We start from the raw sequence: 12,644 nt of genomic DNA, 5'->3' as shown, positions 1-12,644 counted from the left end.
TACTTACTTTTAAAACAAACAAAAATTTCCTAATTTAAAAAAACTGTCTGAATTCCATATTTAAGCATTTAACAAAGGAGTACATGGGAGCTGGGTAGGTACAGTATTATCCAACTTCATACTAAGTAATTGCTATAAACCTTTTTCATTTCACACTTGGTGGTACTTCTAAATCCTTTTAAATTAACTTCTCAAGTTAGTTGCATTGTGAATTATTTCTTTTTAAAACCCTTACTGCATTTTAAGCAAGCATTTCTTTTTATAGAAGTATCACAATGACTAACCTATACCATTTATGCACATAAATCTATAATAAACATTCTTCTCTTTAAAAATGACATCTTTTCCTTCTATCCTTCTTGAACAATTTATCCCAAAGTCTGAACTCAGTGGCCTCTTTCTACGGGTATCATGATCATTCTTCCTTATAAACAACAAAAGTTATCAATGGATAACAATGAATAGAAAACTGTAGTGTAAATGTTTTACATCATGTACTCTTTCTAATAAATGCTTCACCCCAAATGAGCATTTTAAAAAAATCTTTAAGATTTTACAATCTTAAAGTCTTACAGTTTAGCCCATGTGGTTCAAATTGTTCTCTTTAAAAGCCATTACTTAACATTAGCTAAATATTTTCGGTGATTAGATATTCACACTATCTATACTACCTAATCTGAGGTGTTAAACAGCAACATAAAAGTAAAGAGACTAAAGGATTCTTGTGGTTCTTATATCAAACTGTTATCAAAGTACTCGAAGTAAAACCTTTTATTATTTTGAAAAATATTTTTTTGTAATGTAAAAATAGGCTTAAGACCTGTACTGAATAATTTTTAATAAGTTATATTTATATATATTTTAATATAAATTATAACACAATAAATTACTTCCATTAAAGTATACTTTAGAAAAATGAACAACAGAAATACAGATTTACTTTTTGTAGAGAAATTCTCCAGCTGCTACTGCTACTGGCCGATGAGCTGAATAAACCAGATGATAGACATTTTCACAATCTTCTGCAGTAAGAACTTCTTCACTACTCCTAAAAAGAAATAAGCAATAGCAGTTTTCAAAGTAATGTTGTAATTTTAAGCATACTGATTACAAAAATTCATATTCATACATTAAAAAATAGTACACTTTCACTTTTAAACTTGTGTTTAAAAAAAAAAACCTTCATTAAGAAGTTCTGTTGAAAGAAGAAATCAACCTTATTTGATTATCGTCTATCAGTAAAAGCATCCCCTGACAAAACAGCTGAGTATTTTGTTAACACCTACGATCAATGGGAGGTAAAATTAGAGTGAATACCGAGTATAATGAAACATATACTAAGAGAAATAACAATGTGACAAATATGCTAAAGGGAAATGAAGACAAAATAATATAAACTAACGTAGGAAAAAAAGTGGTGGTATGCTAAGAGCTTAGAGTTAATAATCACAGAGAACATTTTGCATGTATTTCATAGTAATATTAAGGAAAGAGACAATATTGCAACATTAAAATATACTAACACCCCAGTTATCTCACAATGAAGAATAATACTTCATTCACCATGTACTAAACACCATATAAGGCAATGCAAAAGCATTTTAGCAAATAATTAAAATTTAAGTGCCAAAGACTTTTACAATGTATCATTAAAAAAATCTTACTAAAATGCAGTGCTCATTTGACTGACCTTATTTTAAAAGAACAAAATAAACCTAACAAAATCTTGGTAAATCAAAGTCATTATTAGGCCCATCAACCACAGTACCCCAGGGTAAACCTTGTTGGGTTCTTCCATAGTGGGACTCTGCATTCGAAGTCCTGACCTCTGGCACCTCTTTCCCTCCTAATATGCTTTTAGTCTACTGTGAGATAAACAATCTAGGCTTTTACCACTATATGTAAATTAGGAATCATAGGACCACCATCAGAGAAAAAAGCCTAAGGATAGTAGATGGTTAGTTCAGGAGCTCAGATCCTTTTTGGTTTTCTGCTGTGCACAAGGTTTCCAGAAGTCTGATGTCTAAGGAAATATTACTTCTTTTTGAGAAAAATGAAACCAAAATGTTAAAAGTTTCAAAAGCACTTTAATTTAAATTAACTCGATGTGTAATACTGGATCGTTTTTGGAAAAACCACTTGTGCCATCTTATAATAAAATATATACATATACATATATATTGAATCAAATCTGTAAAACTATAGTAAATGTGTAGTAGTTCACTCATTTTAACCAATAAGGAATGTTCCTGACAAGTTTCAGTTATTAGGTATATACATGGCTGAATCAACAAAAATGGCCATTACCCTTCATTAAAATACCAGAAACAACAAAAAAAGATGTCCACAGGGTATTACGGAGGAAGAGGGGAGAAGCTGTAGAAATATAAGTAGGATACTATTATTTTCTTATTTACTTCAGGATTCTTTCAATATTTTTATAACGTGCATATAAATTTTATAATTTTTAAATCCAATTAAAGAAAAATGCAACAGTATAAGTAGAGCACTATTATTTTCTTATTTACTTCAGGATTCTTTCAATATTTTTATAACATGTGCATATAATTTTTTTTTTAAGGGAACGCTATTTATTTATTTTGGCTGTGTTGGGTCTTCGTTTCTGTGCGAGGGCTTTTCTCTAGTTGCAGCGAGCGGGGGCCACTCTTCATCACGGTGCGCAGGCCTCTCACTGTCGCGGCCTCTCTTGTTGCGGAGCACAGGCTCCAGACGTGCAGGCTCAGTAGTTGTGGCTCACGGGCCTAGTTGCTCTGCAGCATGCGGGATCTTCCCAGACCAGGGCTCGAACCCGTGCCCCCTGCCTTGGCAGGCAGATTCTCAACCACTGCGCCACCAGGGAAGCCCCAATTTATAATTTTTAAATCCAATTAAGAATTAAAGAAAAATGCAATTGTTAAGACTGCTCAAAATCCCCCCAGTTAAGTGAATTCTCAGAAAATGTCAGTGTATCTAGAGCTGCCTTCTTTTTTTTTCTGATTTTTTTAAATTTAATTTTTATTTTATATTGGAGTATAGTAGATTTACTATGTTGTGTTAGTTTCAGGTGTACAGCAAAGTGATTTAGTTATACATATACATATATCTATTCTTCTTCAGATTCTTTTCCCATATAGGTTATTACAGAGTGCTGAGCAAAGTTCCCTGTGCTATACAGTATGTCCTTGTTGGTTATCTATTTTATATATAGTAGTGTGTATATATTAATCCCAACCACCTAATTTAAATTTTGAGGTAGAGCTGCCTTCTTTTTAATGACTGCAATGTAGTCCATTTCATATAAATGGGGTTAACAACCATGCTCCTCACAGAGGACTGCTGCATTAAATGAGGTAACCCCTATGAGGTGCTTCTATTAGTTATTATATATCAATTTAATTCTTCCTCTATTAATAATCATCTAGAATATTTCCAAAATTCTATTACAAATAGTACTATGTTAGAGAATGTAAGCATTTTATATTTTGAATAGATACTGCCAAGCTTTGCTCCAAAGAGGTTCTACCAATTCATAGTCCCATCAATAACGTATAAGGGTCTGTTTTTGCATAGCCTTACCAACATAGTGTATTACCAAACACATTTTGTATCTTTGTCAAGAAATAGGTAAAAGATGGTCTCATTTTAATATACATGTCTCTAAGTACGGCTAAACATCTTTTCATATGTTTAAATTTTTATTTTCTTTTCTGTCAATGATGTGGTTCCTAACTTTTGACTCTTTTCCTATTGGGTTTCTGTTCTTGTTATTGATTTATTGAAAGTGACTCCTATGATGCAAATATTTTGCCCAGTCTGTCATTTGTTTTCTGAGTTTGTTTATATTTTATGTCATATACACATTTCTAGTTTTTTTTTCTTCTAGTTTTTCATGTAGTTAAAATTCAGTATTTTTTTTAATGTCTAGGTTTTATGTCATGCTCAGAAAGATACTGCTCAGGTTACATATAAAATATAAATGTTTAATCCTCCCCTAAGTTTTCATCTAGCACTTTAATGGTCTCATTTATCTACATTTAAACATTTCATCCACCTGGAAATCATTTCTATATAAGGTCGAAATATGAATCCAATTTAATTTCCCCCCAAACAGAACCTAAGTGTCACAAAACCATTTATTTTCTGATAGGAAACGACCCTTACCCTACACTAGGTTCCTGGATGCATTTAAGTTTGTCTCTATTCTTTATTCAGTGCCACTGATTTCTGTCTATTCACATACGAGTGCCAAAATTTAAAAGTTACTATGGTAGGGGGAGGGAGGGATAAATTAGGAGTTTGGGATTAACATATACACACTGCTATGTATAAAATAGATAACCAGCAAGGACCTACTATATATATGTATAACCGAAACACTTTGCTGTACACCTGAAATTAACACAACACTGTAAATCAACTATACTTCAATTTTTAAAATTAATAATAATAATAAAAGTTACTGTGGTTTTACAATATGACTTAAAATCATACCGGGTAGTCATCTCTCATTAGTTTTTATCAGAATTTTGCTGGCTACTCTTACATGATGACTTTTCCATACATACGAGCGTCAGAATTAGCATGCTATGATTTTTTTTTGAAAAGGCCCTTTTGCAATTATTTGGATCATGTTAACAACCTAAATGTCCATTAATAGATGAATGAATAAATAAAATGTGTTATACATACAATGGAATATACTGAGTCTCCAAAAGGAATAAAATTCTGATACATAACCTAACATGGATGAACTCTGAAGACATTATGCTAAGTGAAATAAGCCTGCTACAAAAGGGCAAATATTGTATAATTCCACTTATATGAGGTGCCTAAAATAATCAAATTCAGAGATAAAGAGTAGACAATATGACTTAAAATCACACTTGGCAGTCATCTACAGAGTATCAGTATGGGAAGATAAAAAAGGTTCTGGAGATGGATAATGGTGATGGCTGCACAACAATATGAATGTACTTAATTCCACTGATCTGTACTCTTAAGTATGTTTAAGTGGTAAATCTTATATATATCATCACATCTTTTTAAAATGGAAAAAAGTGAATTCCATCACTTTTATATTTTAACATAATAGAATACGTTTTAAATTCAGATTGTTTACAGATAAGTTTCAGTAAATACTAATTTCTAAAAGTGTGACAAGGGACTTCCCTGGTGGTCCAGTGGTAAAGAATCTGCCTTACAATGCAGGGGACACAGGTTTGATCCCTGGTCAGGGAACTAAGATCCCACATGCCAAGGGGCAATGAGCACGCCACAACTACTGAGCTCTCGCACCTCAACTAGAGCCTGCGTGCTGCAAACTACAGAGCCCATGCACTCTGGAACCCGTGCGCCACAACTACAGAGCCCACGCGCCCTGGAGCCTGCACGCCACAACTAGAGAGAGAAAACCCGCACGCCACAATTAAAGAGAAACCCACGCACCACAACGAAAGATCCCGCATGCCTCAACGAATATCCTGCATGCCGCAACTAAGACCCAACACAGCCAAAAATAAATAAGATAAATAAATAATAAATAAAATCTTAAAAAAAAATAGAAGTGTGACAAAATATGATAGGCATATTTAACACATTCAAGTGTTTAACTTTATTTCAAGAGCATCTGAAGACAGTAAAATTGAAAGGAAACTAGTCAAGAGAATGAGAACACATGAATTCCTAGCTCAGAATTTTCTAGTCCAATGGTTCTCTCTTCCTGTTTTCTCAACTTTACATGAAAAAATTAAACTTCTTGCTGTAAAACCCCAAGTTATTAAAATTTACATCTAGATAAATTTAAACCAAGTATTCTAATGTATTATTTAGATAACTAGATATTAGCAATATGCAATAAATACATACTTACTGTTGGACTTCCCTGGTGGCCCAGTGGTTAAGACTCCGCACTCCCAATGCAGGGAGCCCGGGTTCGATCCCTGGTCAGGGAACTAGATCCCACATGCATGTTACAACTAAGAGCCCGCATGCCACAACTAAAAGATCCCACATGCTGCAACTAAGACCCAGGGCAGCCAAATAAATAAATAAATTTTTTTTCTTTTTTTTCAAAATTTATTTATTTATTTTATTTATCTTTGGCTTCGTTGGGTCTTCATTGCTGCGCGCGGGCTTTCTCTAGTTGCGGCGAGCCTGGGCTACTCTTCATTGCAGTGCGCGGGCTTCTCATTGTGGTGGTTTCTCATTGCGGAGCACGGGCTCTAGGCGCACGGGCTTCGGTAGGTGTGCCACGCAGGCTCAGTGGTTGTGGCTCGCAGGCTCTAGAGCGCAGGCTCAGTAGTTGTGGTGCCCAGGCTTAGTTGCTCCGCGGCATGTGGGATCTTCCTGTACCAGGGCTCAAACCCGTGTCCCCTGCACCGGCAGGCGGGTTCTTAACCACTGCGCCACCAGGGAAGCCCTAAATAAATTTTTTTTTTTTTTTAAAAAAAAACATACTTACTGTAAAACAAGAGTGAGTAATTTTATTGCTTGTACTGCAACATCATATTCTTTGTCAAGGGTCATAGACACAATTCTATCCTAAGGACAAAAATAATTAAAATATTCTTAAAGGGAAAGCCAGAAAAAATACTTTCAAATAATAGGTAATTTTTAAATACTTAGAGTAATACTAACCTTGAACCGACTGGTAAATAGCTCCAGTTTGGAATTAAGCTCTTTGTTATAATAAAGCCCTTGTAGAGCAGTGAGACATTTGAGTCTTACCTCACCTTGCTGAATGAAACAAGAGGAGAAAATTTATTAGAACTCTGCATATTTTCAACCTGAACATTCAAGATACTTACAATATTTTCTACTTTAAATATGTTCTATACAATAGCATTTCTTCAGAAACTCTCATCTTTGATAATGCAAAAATAGGAATCAATATATAAACATTTAAAACTAAATACCTTTGGGGTTACTACTGCTGTAGGTCAAATGAAAATTTTTTGAAAAGTTTTTCAGAGCAATACTATTGTGAAAGACGATAGTAGCATATTTCACAGTAAGTTTTCCTTTACAGAAAGTAATATTTGTAAGGAATATATACAAAGAACTTCAAGGCTTGTGAAGAGGCAGACTAAGAGAAAGGTAGATTAATTAAAAAAAAATAAAAAAGGTCAGAAGCCAAGTTGTAACTTATAATCTGGCTAAGATACATGTTTATCAAGAGAATCAAAATTAAAGAAATTTTAAAATGTATATAGCACTTACATATTAACAGAGTAAGAATTCTTCTTACTGCTCTAAGAAATGTCTCACCACCACCACCATCACCTACATGATCCAATTGTTTCAGTACAAAATTTTCAAGATTGAAGGCTAAATCAGTGGCCAAGATTCAAAAAACTAGGGGACTTTATGTGATAGAGACCACATTTTCATGGAGCGGACAGAAAAGAATAAAGGAGAGAGGGCTATAGGAATGTGCTCCCAGTTATACCTACATGCAGATAAGTCACTATGAATGAGAGCAGCAGATAGCTATGCCTATGTGTAAAAAGAAAAGCAGTCTATAAGGCATATCTTACCTTATCATGCATAGTCCAACCAACATATTTTAAATAACTGTCATTAAGAAAGGCATCACTATACATTTTCATCCAAATGCCAATTTCTTCAATGCAAATAGCTCGGATTTCAGCTATTGCATCCCTGCATGGAGGAAGGAAAATTATGCATATTAGTGCCAGTATACCACAGGACTTGTGGTTTATTTAAGCAGCGCCAAATACTTCATACCTACTATGAATATACCACTACCTTAAGTATTACTGGGGATTTAAAAGCAGAATTGAAGCATGGCCCCCGAATGCCAAGAGCTTACAGTCTAGTTGTCAAAGCATAATTATCACCATATAAATATTTAAAGTTAAATAAACCTACAAACAGAATCCAATCCCCACCTTTTATACCATGCCATACCCCAGCCTTTGTTCACACCTCCTGGGCATGGTGTGTTCAGACAGCAGGAACACTAGTCTGGTTAGAGAATATTTTCCAGGTGAGAATTAGTTACACCTAATATTGAGGCCAAGCTCAATTTGGATTTGAATGTCAGACTAAATTATTTTGAATTCATCCTGTAGGTAATGGTAAGTCATTCATGGCTTTTGAGCAGAAGAATGATGCAACAAAAGAACATTTTAAGACAACTGCAATAATCTCTAGGCATGAGAATGATGAGGGAACAGACTAAGGTAATGGTGACAACAGAAATAAAAAGGTAAGAATAGACAAAGGGATATTACAAAGGAAGTATTAACCTGATTCAATAACTGCCAAGTTAAGGAAACAACGGAGAAGTTAAATAAACATGCCACCAAAATTTAAAGAATAGGTTACAGCAGAAATGGTGGTAAGATTACCTATTTCTTTCCTCTACTCATTCAAAATAAGGGAAACATCTCACTTAAATCTATCCAGCTTTTCCCACTGAGTCAGCTTTTCCCACTGAGTCAGGAATCAGAACGTACAGTCTCTACTAACAATAGTACCTCCAAAATCAATTAAGTATTTTGTACCCTGACTCCTAATAACAGCAGTAGCCTCCATTTTCTGGGCATCTACAAGTCAAGCACAACATTACCCCATTTTTCAGATAGAAAACAAAGTTGAGAGCAGTTAAGTAACTTGCCTAGAGTGTCTCAATCAGTGGAAGAGCTTAGATTCTAACACTGATCTTACTCTAACATGATTTCCACTAAATTTATATTGCCTAAACCACTAAATATCCAAACTTGAACAGAATAAGAGTTACATTAAAAAAAACTGTCCTGACTTACCGGTATCTATGTACAAACACTCCCTTAAATATTGCATTCATCATATTTTCTATTTCATCTTGATTTTCTTGAAGCTGAAAAGAACACATCATTTCTTCTCAATTGTAATGGAAGAGAACCAAAAGGACATTTAAAAGTTGTTACAAGCACAAATGCAGGTTTCTCCAGTGTTTTGGTTATTACACCCAATTCCTTTTTTTTTTAACATCTTTATTGGAGTATAATTGCTTTACAATGGTGTGTTAGTTTCTGCTTTATAACAAAAATATGGAACGCTTCACGAATTTGCGTGTCATCCTTGCACAGGGGCCATGCTAATCTTCTCTGTATCGTTCCAATTTTAGTATATGTGCTGCCGAAGCGAGCACCCAATTCCTAATTCCACTAAACAAAGTGTCCACATACAAAAATTAACAGCTGTTGTCTATCAGGTAGCCACAGTCCCTTGATACTTGGAATATTTGTACTTGGTTTTTAATGTTTGGCTGGTAGACTAATTTTTTAAATGGTCACATATTTTCATTGTATAAATGTACATAAAGAAATCTGTTATGTAGTTTATTATAATACATATCTATTATATAACATATAATCAAGAAAGCATAACAATGTTTCATTATCTTGGTGTTTAGCATCTGAAAAATAAGTCATGTTAACTAGTACCTGCTCAAAGAACAAAAACGATTTGAGTAAAATAACTTGGCAAAAAATTTGTCTCCCTGCTAAATATTTTTGAGGGAAACAAGGCTCACTTGAAATAATCAACTAAATATTTCAAATCTTGGTTGACTTATTTACTCCCATATATTTTCAATTCAGAGCTTGAGAGTTAAGAGAAAATTGTTTCAGAGCTTGAGAATTACAAGGAAAATCTTTCACACGCTAAGTATTAATTAGCTTTTAGATTATGTTCTGTTTCTGTAAAATGTTTTTTTTCTTTTCATGAACATAATCTCACATTTCCAAATAATGCTAACAAGGGCATGCACTTGTATGCATTAGCACAGTCAAAGGCACAGGTGGTCTTTCAACATGTTTAAAAACTTAACCCAAGCTAGAAGTATTAATATCTTATATTTGTACAAGAATTTTAAACTCAAAACCCGTTTTTACCTATATCCACTCATTCTATGTTCAGAATCTTTAGAATCAGGCCATAATTTCATGCATTATGTTCATCTAATAAAGCATCCAATGCAATTTATTAACTAAGTTAAGGGGCAAAAAGGTCAATTCTTCATTTCAACTACAGTTGACCCTTGAACAACGCAGAGGCTAGGGACGCTGACCCTCCACACAGTTGAAAATCCAAATAAAACTTATAGTCGGCCCTCCGTATATGCAGTTTCTCTGTATCCACAGTTTCTCCACATACAAGGTTCCACAACCAAAGATTCAACCAACCGTGGATCATGTAAGTACTGTAATATTTACTACTGAAAAAAATCCAAGTATAAATGGATTTGCACAGTTCAAACCTGTATTGTTCAAGGGTCAACCGTACGTGAAAAAGATGAGGAGTTTAGGCATGGTGGAAATGTGGGCAAGATTTTTCTGGCTTTTCTTGAGCAGGGGGCATTTTAAAAAGTTATTGGCTATCTCAGAAATAACCAACTTTTAAATTATAGTTACCACTACCCCCAAAAAAATGTCAAACTCAAGTAAGTAATTTATGGAATACCACGGCAAATATTTTAACTCAACTGCATTACTAATATTTCTGAAACATGAGACTTTGCCTGTTAGAAATAAAAATAAACATCCCCAATATCAGATAGCAAAATATTACATCACCAGTGAAGGAGGAATTTAAATCAAAAACACAACATCAAGGGAATTCCCTGGCAGTCCAGTGGTTAGGACTCGGCACTTTCACTGCCAGGGCCTGGGTTCAGTCCCTGGTCAGGGAACTAAGATCCCACAAGCCGCGTGGCATGGGGGCAGGGGAGACAACAACAACAATGATCAAAAAACACAACATCGAAAGATTTTATTTATTATTATTTAGCATAAAACTGAAAAAATATATTTTCCTCACTCATAGTTGAATTTGGTGGTCATAATGTTAACCAAGTGCCTCTTACACTACAAAAAAACCAAAAACACAGATTATGACAGCATAAATAGCTTATAAGTTATTTTTCAAAGTGACTTTACATAAGTGAAACCTCATTTCATCCTGACAATATGCTGAGGGAGGAAGTTAGGAGAGATATTTTCACAGTAGAGATGAATAACACTAAAGCATTAAGCAGCTTGTCAGACTGGCCCAGGACTCCTTATGTGAAGCCTTGAACTCTTAATCCTAGTCCACACAGAAAGAATATATACACAGAAGGTATTGTTGGCATGAATAATCAACAAAAATAAGTTAGATGTATAAACAACCTGAAACATGTTGTTTAAATTTTTCAAAAAAAAATATCTGATGAACTAGCAAAGTTATATCATAATTAATGGTGACCAAGTTAGTTACAGATTAATAGCTTAAATATTCAGTGCAAAAGTGTACGTACCTCTTTCCGCTTCTGTAGCAGGAGTTCTAGCCTCTCATTGGCTCGTTTTCCAATCATTTTATTCCGTTCTGCCTCATATTGTCTTTGTGTATTATCCATATTAATGCTAAGATTTAGTGCCACATTCACCAAAGCTGTCATCAACTTCATAGCTATTTTTAAATGGAAAATGTTGAACTTAGTCTCACAGATACAAAAATTTACAAGTTAAGATCAAAATTAAGAGAAATTAAAAACAAGATGGGCTGTTCCGCTTCTAACAGAAAAGAAAAATATAGCTGCTACAAACGACAACAACAATAGTAAAACAACAGCTAATATGTATTGAATACTTACTATATGTCAGTTACCTATGCTAAATACTTCTCATGGATTAACTCCTAATCCTTACAACAGCCCTCAAAGTTAAGTATTATCCTCATTTCATTCATGAAGAACCTGAAGCTCAGGGAGATTAAGAAATTTGCCTCAGACTACACAGTTCATATACATAGTTAAACCAAGATTCAAAACTAGGTAATCTGACTCTAGACTATGCTCAAATCCCACTATACTATGATATATATGTCCCCTACAATGACCTTTTCCAGAGACCACGATTCACCTTCTAAATAAATTTTGATTCATACAGCAGTCATTTAGCTATCCAGTAACCAAAGGGGGAGGGAACTTAAGTGCTTTTTATCAAAGTACAGTGTGTAGAAATGTTGGACAGTTTTATCAGTATTTGATTTCCTTTAATTTTACTCTATTACATATCATCATAAAGACAATGGTGCGATTATGAAGGACAGATCTAGATAAAAAGTCAAAAGTACAAAGAGTAAAATATCACTCAATAAAGTGCTTTTTATCAGAGTTCCTCCAGATCTCTACCTTCTGTTACTGAACTCTTGCTACTGAGACAAGACTCACTGCCTGTGATTTCAAACTTATTAACTGAAATATCTGAACACTTTATGCTTAATATAGCTTAGTCTAGACTATGTCTCAGACCTGGTTCACTGCATGATAGAACACCGCAAAACTAAACCTTAATTTGTGGCTATTGGCTCTCTTTAAAAGAAATTCCCAATCTTCTGCTCTGAGCTATTCCACACCTTCAGCAAACCAGTTTGTCATTCTGATCTAAAATTACCCACCTTACCCCATCATATATGTTTTAATTTACTTTAACTGTTCAAGTTCTTAACATCAAAGCTACCTAAATTCACAGAGCAAGATCACGTTCATATTTTGTGACCTCAAATCTAAAAGCAAAACCTACAGGGAGATTGTATGCATTTTATTTTTTTTTAAATGGAGGGCTGAGCAGAAGTACATCTTTAATCATAGCTTT

At 34.2% G+C, this 12,644-nt stretch overlaps 1 protein-coding gene and 1 non-coding gene across 4 annotated transcripts in view; both read right to left on the bottom strand.

Annotated features, from left to right (window-relative positions):
* The window catches only part of STAG2 (STAG2 cohesin complex component), a 116,746-nt gene that overhangs the window by 40,980 nt on the left and 63,122 nt on the right, over nucleotides 1–12,644 (bottom strand). For all 3 annotated transcript variants that reach the window (XM_068532751.1, XM_068532753.1, XM_068532752.1), the window contains exons 8-13: nucleotides 11,306–11,457; nucleotides 8,790–8,863; nucleotides 7,536–7,659; nucleotides 6,637–6,735; nucleotides 6,461–6,540; nucleotides 941–1,048 (exon numbers count right to left, since the gene is read on the bottom strand). In XM_068532751.1, coding sequence (XP_068388852.1) covers nucleotides 941–1,048; nucleotides 6,461–6,540; nucleotides 6,637–6,735; nucleotides 7,536–7,659; nucleotides 8,790–8,863; nucleotides 11,306–11,457 — 637 coding nt within the window. The remainder of the gene's footprint in view (nucleotides 1–940; nucleotides 1,049–6,460; nucleotides 6,541–6,636; nucleotides 6,736–7,535; nucleotides 7,660–8,789; nucleotides 8,864–11,305; nucleotides 11,458–12,644) is intronic.
* LOC137757538 (U6 spliceosomal RNA) lies at nucleotides 9,051–9,157 on the bottom strand. The gene has a single exon (XR_011072379.1). It is a non-coding gene; the product is annotated as a U6 spliceosomal RNA (small nuclear RNA).

Source organism: Eschrichtius robustus, chromosome X (assembly GCF_028021215.1).
Source record: "Eschrichtius robustus isolate mEscRob2 chromosome X, mEscRob2.pri, whole genome shotgun sequence".
Lineage (NCBI taxonomy): Eukaryota > Metazoa > Chordata > Mammalia > Artiodactyla > Eschrichtiidae > Eschrichtius > Eschrichtius robustus.
Note: the sequence above shows the minus strand (reverse complement) of the source record. Positions and strands in the feature narration are given on the sequence as shown.